Source organism: Rana temporaria, chromosome 6 (genome assembly GCF_905171775.1).
Source record: "Rana temporaria chromosome 6, aRanTem1.1, whole genome shotgun sequence".
Lineage (NCBI taxonomy): Eukaryota > Metazoa > Chordata > Amphibia > Anura > Ranidae > Rana > Rana temporaria.
This window is the reverse complement of record NC_053494.1, coordinates 112971629-112990741: the sequence shown is the minus strand read 5'-3', so window position 1 is coordinate 112990741 and position 19113 is coordinate 112971629. Positions and strand designations below refer to the sequence as shown.

The 19113-nt window shown below is 44.4% G+C and overlaps 1 protein-coding gene across 1 annotated transcript in view; it reads right to left on the bottom strand.

Moving 5' to 3' along the window:
- Positions 1-19113, bottom strand: part of TRPM2 (transient receptor potential cation channel subfamily M member 2) — a 262145-nt gene that overhangs the window by 24370 nt on the left and 218662 nt on the right. Inside the window, exons 24-27 of the mRNA XM_040357186.1 lie at positions 17581-17668; positions 13776-13863; positions 4890-5035; positions 937-1013 (exon numbers count right to left, since the gene is read on the bottom strand). Coding sequence (XP_040213120.1) covers positions 937-1013; positions 4890-5035; positions 13776-13863; positions 17581-17668 — 399 coding nt within the window. The remainder of the gene's footprint in view (positions 1-936; positions 1014-4889; positions 5036-13775; positions 13864-17580; positions 17669-19113) is intronic.

The window sequence follows — 19113 nt, the reverse complement described above, 5'->3', positions numbered from 1 at the left end:
AACCCCATACAGCAGTGACATCACCTGCTGGCAATGCCTTAGCTCTAAGGCGTTGTTAGGCAGGAGAGAGTTCACACCCACCAAATGCATGCTTGTGATTTTATTTGATTTCCTTATATTGCAGCAATTATAAAAAGTAACAGATTGGTTATAGACTTTAAGGCAGGGGTCTCAAACTGGCAGCCCTCCAGCTGTTGCAAAACTACAAGTCCCATCATGCCTCTGCCTGTGGGAGTCGTGCTTGTAAGGGCTCTTTCACACTGGGCGGATCAGTAATGATCCGCCCCGTGCACCTCCGCTTGCTCAGCGGGGATCGCTCCGTTGATCCCCGCTGAGCCGGCGGATGACAGGGCGGTCCCCGCACACTGTGCAGGGACCGCCCTGTCTTTTCTCCGCTCCCCCTATGGGGGATCGGATGAACACGGACCGTATGTCCGTGTTCACCCGATCCGATCCGCCAGACGGAAGAAAAAGTAGGTTTTTCCTCCGTCACACTTTGGTGGATCGGAGCGGGTCGGATGTCAGCGGGCATGTCACCGCTGACATCCGCGGCTCCATAGAGGAGCACAGAGCGCCCGTACAGGTCCGCAAAAAAAACTGACAGACGGACCTGTACGGGCGCTCAGTGTGAAAGAGCCCTTACTGTCAGCCTTGCAATGCTTCGTGGGACTTGTAGTTTTGCAACAGCTGGAGGGCCACCAGTTTAAGACCCCTGCTTTAAGGGCTAGACAATAATATGCCGATGTGTTAAATAACTATGCGTTTAAAGGACAAATTAAAGTGCTAAAGTGAATCTTCATATACAATGTATGAGAATAGAAAGGATAAGGGTGAGAGAGCAGTTTAGCATACTGTAGATCTCTAACATAGTTGGTAATCTTATGCAAACATAGACCCGATTATGAATTTTCGAAGAAAAAAAATCTTAAATCTTACTCTGTATAAGGATCATGGAAGGGTTTGTCCTTTCTAACAGCAGTATAAAAAGAAGGGTTATAAATACTGAATTCTACCTGAAATAAAAACCAATGACAAATAGTTACAACTATGTATAGTTTTATGTTTTATTGTTAAATAATATTCCCCCAGACATAAATATAAATCTTTGTCATATCAGTAAATGTCAATGGAATGAGCAGTTTTAACTGTTAACAACAACCAATGAGATTTTCCTTTATGTTTCCAAAATGTACTAGCAAGTTAGAATCATATTTAGCTATCAACATTTTTCTAAGGAAGCTGCAAAGAAAAAGTTGTTTAATTTTGTTGTTTCATGAAACCTCTGACTGAAGTGCCTATCATGTTTTATCCTTTGTGTATGACTTGTGTATAGCTTAGCTAAACTGCATCAAATGTTTGGAAAATTAGATTTTAACATCACTATCAGGGTATTTGGTGGACTGTATTTGGAATTATGGTCGTGAAAATAAAGTGTATGCAATTGTCATTAATACCAATTTGCCAATAATAGGATTTTTGTTAACCAACATGAATATAGGGAAACTGTATCATAATTCAACGCTAGGTCATACAATCAACTCCAAACTAGAATTTAATATGCATAAAAAAAGACTAGAAAATGTCAAAGAAGATGTGGTATGCAATGAAATTCCTTTATTGCAAACGATTGTATCAAAAATTCAACCAAGAATCATCTACCAAATATACATCCCAGTGTATTTACATACAACTGACAATCTCTCCTGCACACATCAGTCACACCACCAGGGGTACCGGTCAGGGGTCAAGTCCTGGGGAAACAAGTGTGGGAACTCCCACCGAAGATCCACTCCCCCACAAAAAAAAAAAAAAAAAATTATACGCTCATATGCATAATTACTAAACCGCATGTTTTTTTTTCTTCGATCCACTGTACCTTTGTAATCCTTTATGTTACTGGCCGCTTCCTGTATATGGATTCATCGGGTAGTGTGCGGGTATTCCGTCACTTCCTTGATGCCTTCCTTTAAGCAAGTTCTTCACAAATCCCGCGATAACTCGCTGCAGACCTCCGCAATGTCTCCTGGGAACAATGACAAAAGCTCCCAAGAGACATTGCGGCATCGAGGAAGTGACGGAATACCCGCACACTACCCAATGAATCCATATACAGGAAGCGACCAGTAACATAAAGGATTACAAAGGTTCGCCTGCCCCTGACAGTGATTAGAGCCGGGCATCGCAGCTTAGTGAAGGATTGGCTCGGACGGCTCGGCTGCTCACGGCTGCTCTAAGTCCTGCAAAGGGAACTGCGTTCCTGCTGTGAAAAAAGTGCAGGAACTCCGTTCCCACGCATTCCCGCAGGACTTGAGCCCTGGTACCGGTACCATAAAAGTGCTAATGAGCTGCGCAATCTAGATATAATCAAGTGTTGTATTGTGAGCTGAAGCATAGCTGTGGTCTAACTTCCTCCAACTTTTTGTGGTACCTAAATTTAAGAATATAGCAGAAAGAGGTGGCAGGTCTACTTGGCCATCCAGGATGCTTGCAATTTTAGCCCATGACATTCATGTGTGCTCAGATAGGTAAAAAATGAAGGAATCCGCACATACGAGATGACCCACATGTCAAAGCAGTTCATTAATGTAGCTTTAGAAAATATTATATAATCAGCAAGCCATCCATGAGTAGAAAATCACAGATAGGTGCAGAGGAAAGTTAGTAAAGTTGTGAAAAACAGATACTAAAATCATTCATTCAATGTTGCAAATTCAACAGCAATATATAAAGCGTATGACTGCTGCCGCAGTAACACAGTACCAATGTGGTCCTGGATGATAGTTCATAAGGCAGAGCATAATTTCCTCTTCAGTGCTACTCAGATCCACAGCAGCTACTAAGTAGGTCAAATAACATGCCAGCCAAGAAGACTAGAAAGAGACACCTGGTAGTATGGCATCATGAAGCCCCGACACTGCCAGGATGCAAGAAATGAAGGCAGGTGGCAGGCACTACCAGGGTATTTGCTGCATCTGCCGCCAGGGTCATGTGTACTGCAGGCAAACCTGTCCAGCTTTTTGCTGAACAGAGATGCTAGTAAATCCACATCTGGCATCTCCCAACGCAAAAACATGCCCCCAAACACATCCAGAAGGAGAGACCATTTTGGGTAACCAGTGGATTCTCAATACACCTTACATAGCCCAGAGGTTATAAAAAACACAAGCCAAGAAATGCCTTCAACGCATACCTCTTTAATAAATTATATGCATTTAAAAAAGAAAACAATATGCATTTACATTTATTGTGCCTTGATTCTGCATCACATAAACCAACCAACTGAATATGTGTTACTATGGTAGCGCTGCTGCTCTGCCCTCTTCCTGGAGCCAGTGTGTGCTCCAATAAACAGATGCGACGTCAGACTAGAAGTCCCGCCCCATACGTGTTTCATCATTCACCAGATGTCCTCAGGAAGTCTTTTCTTCTGGCTTGCTGAGGCTGTCTGGTGAATGATGAAATGTGTAGGAGTGGGCATCTCTTGACTTGTGTTTTCTATAACCCCTGGAATATGTGAGGTGTATTGAACATCCACTGGTTACATATTCTGGTTTCTGTGACAACTGTAGAAGAACGGTGGAGAAAGCTGATTCTGCTACAAAGTGGGTTTTGACCTGCTTATTTAATTATAAGAGGTCAAATATATTCGATGAGTGAGCACTTTGAGGGGAACAGCCCTTGTGTATTGGCACAATTCGATAAGGTCCTTTTGATCACCAGATTGCACTTTGAAGTGGTCACTTTGAATGTGGACATTATGGACATATTGGATAACATAGCATATAGAAACTGTAAAGAGACAATTTAATTGTAATTTTTCCGCATGCGCTGCATTTTTTTTAGTTTAGGTTATTAGTGACAATAAATATTAAATTTGTCTGAGTGTTGGTCATAATTTTAGAAAAATTGGTTCATATTACGTAGGAACACCTGGAAGACATAGCATTTGGGCCAAGTGTATCTGATTATTTATTAATTTTCTCTAGATTTTTGGTGTAGACACATAGGGCCAGATTCTGGTAGATCGCCGCATCTTTGCGGCGCCGTAACGTATCTCATTTACGTTACGCCGCCGCAAGTTTTACGGGCAAGTGCTTGATTCACAAAGCACTTGCCTGTAAAGTTGCGGCGGCGTAACGTAAATCCTCCGGCGCAAGCCCGCCTAATTCAAATGATTCGGCTAGGGGGGCGTGGATCATTTAAATTAGGCGCGTTCCCGCGCATGCGCATGCGCTGTCCCTAAAATTTCCCGACGTGCATTGCGCTAAATGACGTCGCAAGGACATCATTGGTTTCGACATTAACGTTAATGGCGTCCAGCGCCATTCACGGACGACTTACGCAAACGATGTAAATTTTCAAATTTCGACGTGGAACGACGGCCATACTTAACATTGACTGCGCCTCATATACCCAGGGGCAACTTTACGTGTCGCAAATCTTACGTAAACGTCTTAACTTCACTGCGTCGGTCGGGCATACGTTCGGGAATTCGTGTATTTTGCTAATTTGCATACTCGATTGGGAAAACGACATCGGCGACACCTAGCGGCAAAAAAAAAATGCATTTAAGATCCAACAGCGTAATAGCCTTACGCCTGTCGGATCTAATGGTTATCTATGCGTAACTGATTCTATGAATCAGACGCATAGATACGACGGGCGGACTGAGAGATACGACGGCGTAAAAGGCGATACGCCGGCGTATCTCTTTTGAGAATCTGGCCCATAGAATTGTTTTTTACACACATCAGCGCAGGTTGGTTGAATATACAAAATGTTAATATGGTTATACGCTACTACTATTGGCACTACAAATTAATAAGGAAGAAAAAGTAGACTCCAAAAGAAGAAGGAAAAAATAAGTAATTACCAGGATCTGTACTTACCTCCCAGGGAACTTTTTCATCAGGCACAGGAAAACGTACTACATTTGAGTCAGGGTAGTGGATGTTCCTTGAATTAACATGGCATGGAGCGAAAAGTGTTTCATCCTTATCTTTTAGGTCTATATCGCAAAGCAATTTGCTGGATACTATTATAGGAAGGATAACAAAAGTAAGCAAGAAATGTGGTTTAACTAACTAGATACAAATCACATTGTGAGGATGTTATTAACTAGTAGTTCTAGGAAACAAGTAAACAAAGATATGAGCTATCATACAGTAGAACTAAAATCATAAAAGTGAATAAAACTTTGTCGTTCAACGAATAGTACAGTTTTAACAGTTAATAAAGGTAATTTACAAAAAATAAGTATTCAGCGCTGGAAAAAAAACTTTAAATAATAATAAAAGAAAATTGCTAGCCAGCACTCAGGATAAATTCAGATAAAACTTCCCAAAGGCAAAATGTACAGTGAAACAGTGCAGCGCAAAAAGATTAAATTGAAATAAATAATACAAAAAAGAAGTCCATAAGTGAAGGTGTAAGAGAGAAATCCATGTAGATTTTCAATTAAGTGGTGCAGATTCAGACCAGGTGACCAGATAGAAGTCCTCCACTGAAAAGTAAAGATGGCCTCTCACCTCATAAATTTGACCTTGAAAAGGTCACTTAGCATAGTAATCAATCACAGGTCCTAGTAATATCGATCAGACGGTCGCTTGACAACTTCAGATAACAATATGTGGCCCATAGATACCAGCACCGGTTGAGCCTTGTAAAGATAATTAACAAAAAATACCTTGCACATAGACCAGATAGACCAATGATTGATTATTTATTTTGATAAACACCAATTGTCAAATATTAAAGCCAAATTTAAAACATGGTTGTCTATCATCCTTCAGTGTTATAATTTAGAAATATAGAATAAAATTGATGTATGTTAAAAATACATTATCATCAAAGAAGAAAAACATGACATATATAAGTAGTAATATATGCTTTCTTCTATTTAAATGTCTCTTTTATTATTTTATTGACATCTGTGTTTTGAGTGATACAAGCGGTACATTAGGGCTGTGGTAAAACAATTACTGGTGCACCTTGGTTTTACTTCTTTAACTGGGGACACAGGCTGAAAATGGGGACACAGGCTATACTGGGGACACAGGCTGAAACGGGGGGGGGGGGGGACACAGGCTGAAACTGAGGACACATTCTGAACTGGGGACACATTCTGAACTGGGGGCACATGCTGAACTGGGGACACAGGCTTAACTGGGGACACAGGCTTAACTGGGGACACAGGCTGAACTGGGGACACAGGCTTAACTGGGGACACAGGCTGAACTGGGGACACAGGCTGAACTGGGGACACAGGCTGAACTGGGGACACAGGCTGAACTGGGGACACAGGCTGAACTGGGGACACAGGCTGAACTGGGGACACAGGCTGAACTGGGGACACAGGCTGAACTGGGGACACATGCTGCACTAAGGCTCGGGACACAGGCTGCATTGGCGGACACAGGCTGCATTGGCGGACACGGGCTGCACTGGCGGACACGGGCTGCACTGGCGGACACGGGCTGCACTGGCGGACACAGGCTGCACTGGCAGACATGGGCTGTATTGTCGGACACAGGCTGCACTGGCAGACACACGCTGCACTGGCAGACACAGTCTGCACTGGCGGACACGGGCTGCATTGGCGGACACGGGCAGGCTGCATTTTTGGGTATGGATAAAGTTGTTGTTAATATTTTTAGAACTTAATTCTGCATAGAACAATAAAGTGTAATTTCATGAGATAATATATGAGGGCGTGTTTAGGGGCGGGATTAGGGGAAGGGTAGGGGTTGGGCAGGGCAACTGGTGGCGAGTAACCCTTGAGGCCTGGCTAGTAGCTCAGGACTTGAAATTTTGAGCCCTGTATAAGCCTAATAAACATTCACACAATTTGAGTTGTGATTTATGCTACCCTGTCACAAAGCACTGCAATTCAGACTATGCATATGATGAAAAAATTACAGAAGCAGAGGCTATCAGATGTCAAACTGATCAGTAAATCCTGAACCGCAGTCAGCTAAATTATACATGCATGGCTCAAGTTGTTCTTAAAATATAAGGTGGTCCTTGCAGTTTGTTCCTAAAACTTTCTCTAACTAGGAGCTTTGGAAGGAGAACCCATTGCATCCAGCACAGGAAAAAGTCCAAACAATCAGTGGATCATGAGATATAAGCTGCTAACGTTATCTTTGGTAGACTTGTACATTCGTTTTTGTCCAAATGCATTTTCATCCGAATTTCAGGGATTTTCGTGTTCGTTTTAACAAATGATAACGAACATGCAGAATCCAAAATCCGAAAGATCCAAAATAAAAAACGGAAAATTGTATACTTACCTTTCTGTAATTTTCCTTTCCTGACGCATCTTCATGGCAGCACACACTGGGTTGTGACTCCGCCCCCACAACCTGACAGGATTGGTTAGCTATAAATTTGAAGGGGAGACACCCGGCATTATTCTCCGTAAATATCATCATTGAACAGTAGGGTGGGCAGCTGTGTGCTGCCATGAAGATGCGTCAGGAAAGGAAAATTACGGAAAGGTAAGTATACAATTTTCCGTTTTCCTGACGCATTCATGGCAGCACACACTGGGAAATAACTCGCCAGTCGGGAGGGTTCAATGCAAAAGTATTTTATTCCCTATAGAGCAGAAGAATTGGCCCTGATGACAGATCTGCCAAATTCGGCCGTAGCCAAGAGAGCGGCGTCCACCCTGTAGTGGGCGATAAAGGTATGCCTGGAAGACCAGGTTGCTGCTCTGCATATAGTTTCCGCAGAAACACCACAATATGCTGCCCAAGAGGTTGCCACTGCCCTGGTTGAGTGTGCCCTGACGCCTTCCGGGATCTCCATCTGCTGAGTGGAATACGCTTTTCCAATAGCTCTGACCAGCCAAGAGGCGATGGTGCGGGAAGTGGCCGCCTGACCTCGCCTGGCCCCGTGAGGTATAATCAAGAGAGCGTCTGTTGATCTGAGATGAGTAGTAGCCGACAGATATTTGGAAAGTGTAGATTTAATGTCCAAGGCATGAGGTTCGCCATTCTCATTAGAAAGGCATGGTAAGACGATGTCCTGGCTGTAATGGAAGGCCGAAGTAACTTTGGGCAGGAAACGGTCTGATGGTCTCAGAATCACTCTGTCGGGATGAAAAATCAGGTATGGTTCTTTAGACATGAGAGCTTGCAACTCCGACACTCTCCTCGCCGAGGCAATGGCGATGAGGAAGGATAACTTTAAGGTCAGATCCCATAGAGAAATCGAGTTGAGTGGGAAGAAGGGAGGATTGGAGAACGCCTCGAGGACCACCGAAAGATCCCAGGACGGGAAGGACGGTCTTCTGGGTGGTCTGATCTTTACGCATGCCTTCATGTACTGGATGATCAAAGGATGCAAGGCCCACCTGGTGCCAGTTTTGGCGGACAGAGCAGAGATCTGTACCTTTAGGGTGCCTGAATTTAGTCCCTTGTCAATTCCCGTTTGCAGGAACTCCAGGATCTGGTAAGGATCGGGTGAGACGGGGTTCCAACCTTTGAGTTGCGCCAGCTGGGCGAATTTTTCCCAAATCCTGGTATAAATGGAGTTCGTGGAGGGTTTCCTGGCCTGCATTAAGGTTGTTATAACCGCTTGGGAACATCCCTGTTCCCTTAGTCTAGCCCTCTCAACCTCCAGGCTGTCAGGTGGAGCCTGTCTGGGGCTGGATGGGGAGACCGACCTTGGAGTAGGAGATCCGCCGTAACTGGAAGGTGGATTGGAGGTCGGGTATTGAGCTGCAGGAGCGTCGTAAACCACGGTCTCCTCGGCCAGAATGGTACCACTGTGATTACTGTGGCCGACGACCTTCGTAGTCGCGACAGAAACCTCGCTATTAGAGGAGTTGGGGGGAAGATGTACCCCAAATTGAAGTCCCATGGGTGAAGGAGGCAATCTGTCCCCTCCGCTGTTGGAAAGGGTACCCTGGAAAGGAATCTCGAACACTTGGCATTCGCTGGTGTTGCTGCCAGGTCTATCTCCGGAACCCCCCAGGTTTCCGTTAGAACGGTGAACACCCGGGGATTCAAGGACCACTCGTTGTTGGATAGAAGTTCTCTGCTCAGAAAGTCGGCTAGCGTATTCTGTGCTGCTGGGACATAGACTGCTCTCAGGTCCAGAAGATGTATCTGGGACCACTCCATTATGGGGCGAACTTCTTCCAGAAGAGTGAGGCTTCGGGTACCGCCTTGCCTCTGGATGTAGGCTACCGCCACCCTGTTGTCCAACCGAATTAGGACGCTCTTCCCCTGAAGAAGAGGCGCAAAGGCTAAGAGGGCCTGGAATGCCGCTCGGAGCTCCAGTATATTTGAGACTGTCCCCCGAGCAGGGAAGTGGCAGTGACCCTGGGCTGTCTGATCCAGATAGTGAGCCCCCCAACCTCTCTCGCTGGCATCGGATGTTACTATCTCCGGTTCCCGGAGGAGCTATGGGCCTGAATCTTCTGAGGTTGGAAGGGCAAGTCCACCACAGAAGGGAGTGTCTTACATGACTGGGGATGCTGATGGGTTGGTGCATTGATGCTCCGTCCCAATGCCTGAGAAAGGTGTTCTGCAGGGTTCTCATGCGCCATTGGGACCATTGTACCATGGGTATGGTGGATGACATCGAGCCCAGCATACTGAGGCAGGTTCTGGAAGACGTGAGACTGGAAGACAATAGATTCCGCACTTTCTGGATTAAGGGGTTCACCTTCTCTAAGGGCAGTTGTACCCTGTTCTGTTTCGTGTCCAATTCTGCCCCCAGGTAAACCATGGACTGTGATGGTTGAAGGCTGCTCTTTCGCCAGTTGATTAACCAGCCAAACTTTTGGAGGGTCGAGATTAGGATCTCCCGCTGGAGGAGTAGAGTCTCCCGATTTGTGGCCAAAAGCAAGATATCGTCCAGGTAATGATGCACCCGCAGCCCCTTCTCTCTGAGGAATGCTATGAGGGGAAGCATAACCTTCGTGAACGTCCTGGGAGCCGAGGAGATCCCGAATGGTAGACATCGGAATTGGTAGTGATGTTGGCCGATGGAAAAGCGCAGGAACTTCTGGTATGCGGGATGTATTGGCACATGGAGGTAGGCGTCTGACAGGTCGATCGACAGCATCCAGTCCCCGAGATTTACTGCCAGGAGGATGGACTGGAGACTCTCCATCTTGAAGGCCTCTATTTGAATCCTTCTGTTGAGCCGCTTGAGGTCCAGTACGGGCCGAAGGTCCCCTGATTTCTTTCGAACCAGAAAGAGAGGGGAATAAAATCCCCTGCCTCTTTGGTGCGAAGGAACTTCCATGATAGCTCTTTTCTGCAATAGTTCTAAAATGTATTGCATGAACAGTCTCCTTTTGTCTAGGGAAGACGGTATTTTGGTGGGCTGAAAGGTAGCGTGAGGCAATACCCCTATAAAGTTCCATCTGTGGCCATGCTTTATTGTAGAAAGGGTCCATGGATCTTCTATGTGGTTTGACCATATTTGCGCAAAACTGCTGAGCCTGGCGCCCACCTGAGCTGGGTGGGCAGGCAAGACTTCAAAAAGACTTCTGCTGGTCCCCTGCAGTAGTGACCTTGGGCTTCTGCCCCCTCGTAAAGGGTGGGCGATTAGGTCTCCATTCTCTCCTGAACTCCTTACCGGGACGATAGGATCTGGCCTCCCTGTACCTCTCAGGCAGATTACGCCTGAAGGTAGGACCTTTCTGAGGCTTGGGTCTTCTGTCGGAGGGAATAAGCCCCGATTTTCCACCCGTGACCTTGGAGATTGCCGAATCCAATTTTGTGCCGAACAGGTTTGTGCCATCATATGGTATCCTGCACCAGTTTGCCTTTGAAGCCGCGTCAGCGACCCAAGGTTTTAACCATAAGGCTCTGCGGGCCATAACTGAGGCTAACATGGACCTGGCCGAGGAACGAATGATATCCACCGAGGCCCCCGCCATAAAGTCACCGGCTAGCCTGATCTCCTGCAAGGAGGATATGACATCCCTTCGATCAGCACCTTCTAGGAGAACCTTCTCAGCATTGGCTGCCCATGCGGAAATGGCCTTGGCGACAGCTGCCGTAGCAATAGCTGGTCTACATGCGCCCCCCGAGGTGGAGTAAGCCTTCTTTAATTCTAGGTCGATCTTACGGTCGAGAACATCCCGGAAAGATACTGCGTCTTCTATTGGCAGAGTGACATGCCTGGCGAGTCGCATAAGAGAAGCATCCACCACGGGAGCGTTAATGAGGGAAGCGACTTTAGAATCTTTCAGAGGGTATAGTTTAGAGAGTTTGTTGGACAGACCGGGACGCTTGTCCGGTTTCTCCCACTCCTCCTTAATGAGGTCCTCCAGTTCGTCGATGAAGGGAAACAGTTCGGGGTCCCTCCTTAACTCGGGGAAATATTTCCCAACCTTGGGTGGTTCCGTCACGGGTTCTTCCCAGCCTATTGTCACCTTGACTGAGCGGGCAAAAGGTTCGACTAGACAGAAGTCAAATCCAGACACAAGTTCTCGATCTTCATGATCAGAATGAGCCTCTATTAGTTGGGCATATGGGCCGGAGGCGGATGAAGTGCCCGGAGTGGGCTCATCACAGACCAAAGGAACTGAAGTCCACATTGATTCTTGCGCTGACTCCCCCACGAGCTGTTGGGAGGAGAAATCTGTAGTCATCCTGGCGCTCGTCTCCTTTTCTCTAGTTGCTTCATTAAAGCAAGTCTGACATGCTAGCTTTCCTGGCAAAGCAGTAGCACCGCACACCCAGCAAGCGTTAGCTGCAGGACGGGTATGATAATGCTCACGGTGGGATGAGGGAGACCATCTGCGGTGAGACCGGCTATGACGGGAACGGCTGCGGCGTGATCGGCTGTGCCTTGATCGATGGTAGCGGGAGGAGGATCTTGACCGACTTTTACGGGACCTCCTGCTTGATGCATGCCTGGACCTCTCCCTGCGCCGTGGGCTTGCGTCTCTTGGCCTGATGGGACTGCAACAGATAGGCAGTGTTTAGTGGCCGGCTCTCTTTTTTGTCTCTTCTCTACTTACCACACAAGTGATGGTCTCCATACCTCGTTTGTTGGTAGTGGTCTGCGAGGGCAGTGGGCTCCATGAAAATCACAGGGAAGCAGCAGAGGGATATACTGGAAGAAAGCAACAGAAGTTACAAAATAAGCAAACAAAACACCTAACCAGGTATAGGCAAAGGGAAAGGGAAGCACCTGCATACCCTGGGAGAAATCCCTGTGGAATTCCAGCAAAGCAGCAGCCTCAGGGAAAAAAAGAAATTTTCAGGCTTTTTTTAAAATTGGCGCCGCCGTCGCGGCGCTGATGACGCGTACGCGCATGCGCCGTAGCGTCCCGCGCGTCCCGTCGCCATCTTGGATGAGGGCGAGGGAGGTGTCCGGCGTCATCATTGTGCTGCGCGCATGCGCAGTACGCCCGAGGAGCGCGGCGATGCGAGGGACTACATGGCTCAGAGAGCCTGCCTGGAAAGGAACAAAAAAGGTACAAGCGCACACAGTGACATGAGGGGAAGAGAAATGAATGGCACAATATGGAAGGCCTGGTCATACAAACTCTCAGGGGTACAATAGGGAAAGCCTTTGACATACAAACTTTCAGGGGCACTACAAAGCACCAGGAGAGAAAGGGGAGAAATAGTTAGAGAGCCACACTGCCGGTCTAAGCTTATTTAAAGCTTGTATACATGCCAGGAACTTGCCGGGATTAACCCCTGAGACCACCAGAGCGGGGCTCCCCCTATAAAAGCTCTATTAGAGACTGTACAAGGGGGACTTCCAAACAGGAGAGGCTGAACCTGCAGGGGCGATAGCGGTAGGAGACAAGCTGTACGTCCACGTCCTGTCAGGTGAGGATAAAAAAAGAGAATAATGCCGGGTGTCTCCCCTTCAAATTTATAGCTAACCAATCCTGTCAGGTTGTGGGGGCGGAGTCACAACCCAGTGTGTGCTGCCATGAATGCGTCAGGAAAATGCTTTATTTTAATTTTGTTGCGACAACAGTTCTATATAGAAAGAATATTCGACATGATGGTGACAATGGCGTGGTCTAATGTGCCTACCCTAACTATATTAGGGTAGGCACATTAGAAAAGAGAGAAAAGATTTGATATTATAGAGACATGAAGATTCGACAAAGCAGCTAAAAACATATGATCGCTGCGAGCAGACATTTACAGTCAAATGCTTCACCCATAGGCTATTGAAGAATTCTAATGTTGGTTGACTAGTAATAATAATTAATAAAGATAATTATTACTAGTCATACAACATTAGAATTCTACTATAGTTTGTGGGCGGAGCATTCGACCAGAAATGTACGATTACGGCGTCGTACAGTTTAGCTGCTTCGTCGAATCTTCTTAGCCTTAAGAAGCCTTCAATGGACAGATTCGACCTTAATTAATTCTGTTTTTTGGACGAACGCATTTTTTTTACAAAACAAAATAAATAAAAACAAATTTTGGGAGTAACTAAATAAATGTATTTTTCCGACAAAACCGAAATTCCGAAACAAAATATTTCAGTGTGCACATGTCTAATCTTTGACTAACCTATATCTGTGGATTTATTGATTATTTTTACTTGTAAATTCTGCTAACACAATTTTCCCACCATGCTCGATTTGAATCATACTGTATATGTTCCTAATAGATTTACTTCAAGTTAGGTTAAACATTCAGAAGTTAAATACTGTAAGTACACCTTCTGTACATACTGTTTGTATACTGAATAAACGTTAAGGTATAGATTTAAGTTATTCAATTTAAATCAGTAATTGTCATACTGTATATTCATTAGTTACATACCGACAACAGGAGCAGATTCTTTGGAGCCAAACCCATTATCGAGGAGTGTATTAACGATCCAGTTTAAGGCTTTAGCAGATCTTAATGCCTGAAAAAAGCCAAACAATTAACCCCAAAAATGTAATAAAAAATACATAATTAAATGCAGCACTGTGTTGACAGTATAAGCAAAACTTTAATTTGGCATGTTGTAATAAAATGAAGGCAACAAGCATTTGGGCTTTATTTCTAACATGATTGGTTAGTTTATTTATGTGACTAGAGGTGTCATATTATATAGGCAGAACAGCTGAACATTCAAGTACAATTGTATTTAGTGCATTTATTTTAACTGTCTACTTCCCCTGAAGTAATGTCGCCAACTGCACTGGCTGAGCATTAAGCCTCGTACACACGATAGGTTAACCAGAGGACAACAGTCTGAAGGACCGTTTTCATCAGTCAAAATCGATCATGTGTGGGCCCCATAGGTTATTTAACCTTAGGTTAAAAAAAAGCCAACTTGCTTTAAAATGTAACAGATAGATTGATAACCGATTGGTCAAAACCGATCGTTAGTATGCAAAACCATTGGTTAAAAACCCGTGCATGCTCAGAATCAAGTCGACGCATGCTTGGAAGCATTGAACTTCGTTTTTTTCAGCACGTCGTTGTGTTTTACTTCACCGCGTTCTGACACGATCGGTTATTTAACCTATGGTGTGTAGGCGTGACAGACCATCAGTCAGCTTCATCGGCTAACCTAAGACAACGGTCCTTCAGACTGTTATCCTCTGGTCAACCTATCGTGTGTACGAGGCTTTAGTCAGCCATTTATGTGATGCATCGTACAATAAAATCTCCATAGCTCTTAGCACAGCAGTCTTTTTATTGTCAGTATTAAAGTAGCAGACATTCTTCACTCCCACAGCTATGAGCAAGAAATATTGAAAAGTATATTCTGGGTCATGAATGAACCATTATTCATCTAGTAACAATAATTCATGGGTGCCCAACCTTTTGAAGGCCGAGGGCCACTTAAGCGACTTAGTAACCAGTCGCGGGCCACAATGAGCGGAGTGGGCAGATGACAGGCCTGTATCCACTCTGCATATGCAAAGCAGACACAGGCACAGCCCAATCTACTCTATGGGCCCTCTGATCCAAACAGATGGAAGGGGGTGGATCCACTTCTGTTTTTTAAGCAGATTGGATTGGAGGTAAGCAGGGTGTAAACTGACAAAAAGTCTGTTTACATCTTCTGGATGGACCGTTCGCGCGAAACTGGCCTAACGCTGCTTTTACACTGAATGTCTGCAGTCTACCCACACAGTGGGTGCTGCGCAGTGTTCCTGTGATTTTCCCGGTAGTTAGCTGCGCTTTGCCATAGACGTCTATTATATCCTGCAGGTATGATGCACTTTCTGAAAAGCCACTTGCTTCCTCTACTGCCGGCTTCATTCACAACACTGATGCTCTGAGATAGCAGGTCGACAACCTGCAATCTGGGCTTGCCAACCAGCCATCCTAGAGCAGGAGGTCATGGGCCACATCAGAAGGCTCCGCGGGCCACATGTGTTCCCTGGGCCATTGGTTGGGCACCCCTGCAATAATTTATGCACTTCTTCTGTGTGCTTTAAGAAGTGGTGATGCAACATTCTTCACTAGCCACAACACTGCAGCAACAACATTAAAGTTATAAAGAATACCTCTTTTGGAAAGTGAATATTCACTTATGTTAGTGAATAAGGAGAATGGATCAATATATACTAAATATTTGTGTCACATGTAACTTTATATTAGTGAAAAAGAAGAAGCTGTGTTCAGTTATTTACATCCTACAGGGATGCCTTTAACGTGCAGGTTTAAGGCATCTTTTAAGCATGTTATTAAAAGAAGCCATGAATTTTTAGTCTTTCACTTAAGGAAAAGGTCAAGCCACCCCACAAAAAAATTAAAGTCAGCAGCTACAAATACTGCAGCTGCTGACTTTAATATATGGACACTTACCTGTCCAGGGAGCCCACAATTTCAGCACCCCAGCTGATCTTCGGATCAGCTGTTGGGTGCAACTGCCGCCATTCCTGGTAAGGGAACCCAGCAGTGAAGCCTTTCAGCTACACATCCAGTTCCCTACTGCGCATGTGCGAACCACCCTGCACTTTTTAATTGGTCCAGCAGCGGAGGAAGGAGGAGGGGGCCAAACTTCCGAGAGACTGGGCTGCGGCCCCGTTTTCCAGAAGTGGGGAACGGTACCTGTCAAAAACAGGTACCTGTTCCCCCTCCCCTCCCCCTGAAAGGTGCCAAATTTGGCACCGGAGGGGGGAGGAGATAGATAAGTGGAAGTTCTACTTTTGAGTGGAACTCTACTTTAAGCCTTATTAAAAGAGCTGCTTCCTGCTAAATGGTATTTTTGGTTTGTGTTAGAGCATGTCTGCCAGTGCAGTGTACAGCACCTCATGCATTCTGTTTGGCAATCCCTTGAAAATGACTTTGGTTACAAAAAGAACAAAGCTAGCTGGTAAATGCCATTTAATAGTAACAAAGAATGCATTAAGGTAAAAAACGTTTTGACTTTGAAACCACTTTGAGCCTTATTAACCTCCCTGGCGGTATGATTCTGTCTGGAATTACGTACCAAAAGCAGTACATTTATTTTGCAAGGAAATTGGCGTTTTATACTGTAGGCCTGTAATTTTTAGAAATAACTCACTTAAATCTGACCAAGCAAGAGTCTTGTAGGCATCCCGGGTATGATTTTTTTTTAAAACAAAATTATAAATTATAATATAATAAATAATTATAAATAATTATAACAAATAATAATATAATTATAATAAAAATTATTCAATAATGTAATCAACTCAAAATCACTGAAATTTGCAGTTGCAGAATTGTCGCTGTCATTATTTTATTTTTTTTATGACGAATTTCCCCGCAAATCGCTATCGCACATTTCTGCAAGTGATTATAATTTATTATCGCTGTTTTCTAGCTGATCTAAAACCATTTTTGACATAAAGGGACACTTTTGGACAATCTACAGTTTTTAGGCAGAAATGACATTTTTTATTATATAAAAGTACATGTAGGACACTGGGCAGACCACTAGGGACAAGGGGGGTGTGTATTTTTTACATACAGTACTGTAATCTATAAGATTACAGTATACTGTATGTAATGTGTTTGTTTACTTTTTTGAATTTGGCGCCGTTCTCCGTCCCCGTGCGTCGTAACGTCGCAGGGAACGGAGATCGGCGTCACACGGGGACTGTGAATCGAGCGAGGAGGTCCCGCTCGCTCACACAGCGGGTGGCATCGCTGGATCCAGGGACAAGGTGAGTAAACCAAGCCTGTGGATCCAGCGAAAGGTAAGCCCGTCCAGCCCGAGCGTGACTCGGGTTTGCCGATCCTAACATTGTAAAACCAACCCAGAGTCACGCTCGGGTTTACCGTCAGGGGGGTTAAGAAAGCTTCTCAGTGCAGAATGGTATTTTTAATAAAATGGTACATGTTCTACCTGGCAGTGCCCAGCTACGTATGCTCTTTTTTGATAATCTTTTGCCCATTAGCTTTGAAAATGGACAGCAATTATTTTCAAGATTCCCCTACCATTTACTTTAATGGGGTTCACAATAAATTTCACAGTTTGCAGATGTGCTTGTTGAACACACCCAATAATTCAACCAAAGCTATTTCTAGTGGAAACATAAAGTTCATTTAACTAGCTATGTCCTTACCAGTAACTGTTTTTTAAATAGCACTTTATGTTCTTGCTCAGATACTTTAAAAACATGTTGTGAGACAATATCAACATATATTTTACCTGTTCCTCCAAGAAAACTAATCTGTTTTCCATGGATCCATTTCTTTTCACTTGATCCATTTCCAGCATGTCCACAACTGTATTTACTCTTACAATAAAAAAAGAAATCACATGAAATAAAATAGTGTATTACTACTTAGTAGTAGCCATAGTTCAACATCTGCAAATGTGCTTTACATAAAATAATGTAACAACTTATACTAACTTGTGTCAACAGCCACAATGTATTCATAAATCACTTCAAATTAGCTTTTTAATCCTATACAAATGAAATGCACCTGTCAATCAATTTGGTTGACTCGGAAGAGTCTCAAACTGATGTCAAATAGATGTTAATTATAAAAGGCCAAAGCCTATGAAAACAAGCCCTTATAAATAAGTCTCACTGCCTACTTTAACCACTTCCTGACGGCCGTACGACTATATACGGCCGCAGGGTGGTTCTATTTCTCTGGGGCGCCGTGTTTTTACGGCCGCCCCTTTCTGCGTTCCCCGAGCGCGCAGCGGGGAACTTCTGTGCTGGCCGTGTGCCTTGGACACAGCCAATCACAGATTGCTGTGAACAGCCAATCGGAGTGCCCGTTTGGTAGGCGATCTGTGCGGCCAATGAGAGATGATCTCATATGTTTACATATGAGATAATTTCTCATTGCCGGCTCTCACAGACAGCGGTGCTGTCAGGGAGAGAGGAGACCGATCTGTGTCTCTTGTACATAGAAACACAGATCGGTCACCTCCCCCAGTCACCCCCCTTCCCCCACAGTTAGAACACTATATAGGGAATACATTTAACCCCTTCCTCACCCCCTAGTTTTAACCCCTTCCCTGCCAGTCACATTTATACAGTAATTAGTGCATATTTTATAGCACTGATCGCAGTATAAATGTGAATGGTGCCAAAAATGTGTCAAAAGTGTCCGATGTGTCCGCCATAATGTCGCAGTCGCAATAAAAATCACAGATCGCCGCCATTACTAGTAAAAAAAAATAATAAAAAATAATAATTCTGTCCCTTATTTTGTGGGCGCTATAACTTTTGCGCAAACCAGTCGCTTATTGCGTTTTTTTTTTTTTTTTACTAAAAATATGTAGAATACATATCGGCCTAGACTGAGGATAAAAATGTTTTTTTTTTAAAAATGTAGCTATTTATTATAGCAACAAGTAAAAAATATATATTTTTTTTCAAAATTGTCGTTCTATTTTTGTTTATAGCGCAAAAAATAAAAACCGCAGAGATGATCAAATACCACCAAAAGAAAGCTCTATTTGTGGGAAAAAAAGGACGTCAATTTTGTTTGGGAGCCATGTTGCACGACCGCGCAAATGGCAGTTAAAGCGACTCAGTGCCGCATCGCAAAAAGTCCTCTGGGCAGGAAGGGGATTTAAGTGCCCAGTAAGGAAGTGGTTAACAAAACTTCCCTTTTCTCCAAAAATGTAGTTGATTCAGATCTTTATGAAATGCATATCATTCAACCTTGATGAACCAGTAGTAAGCAAGTGCATAACATTTTCTGATGTCAACCCTAAAAG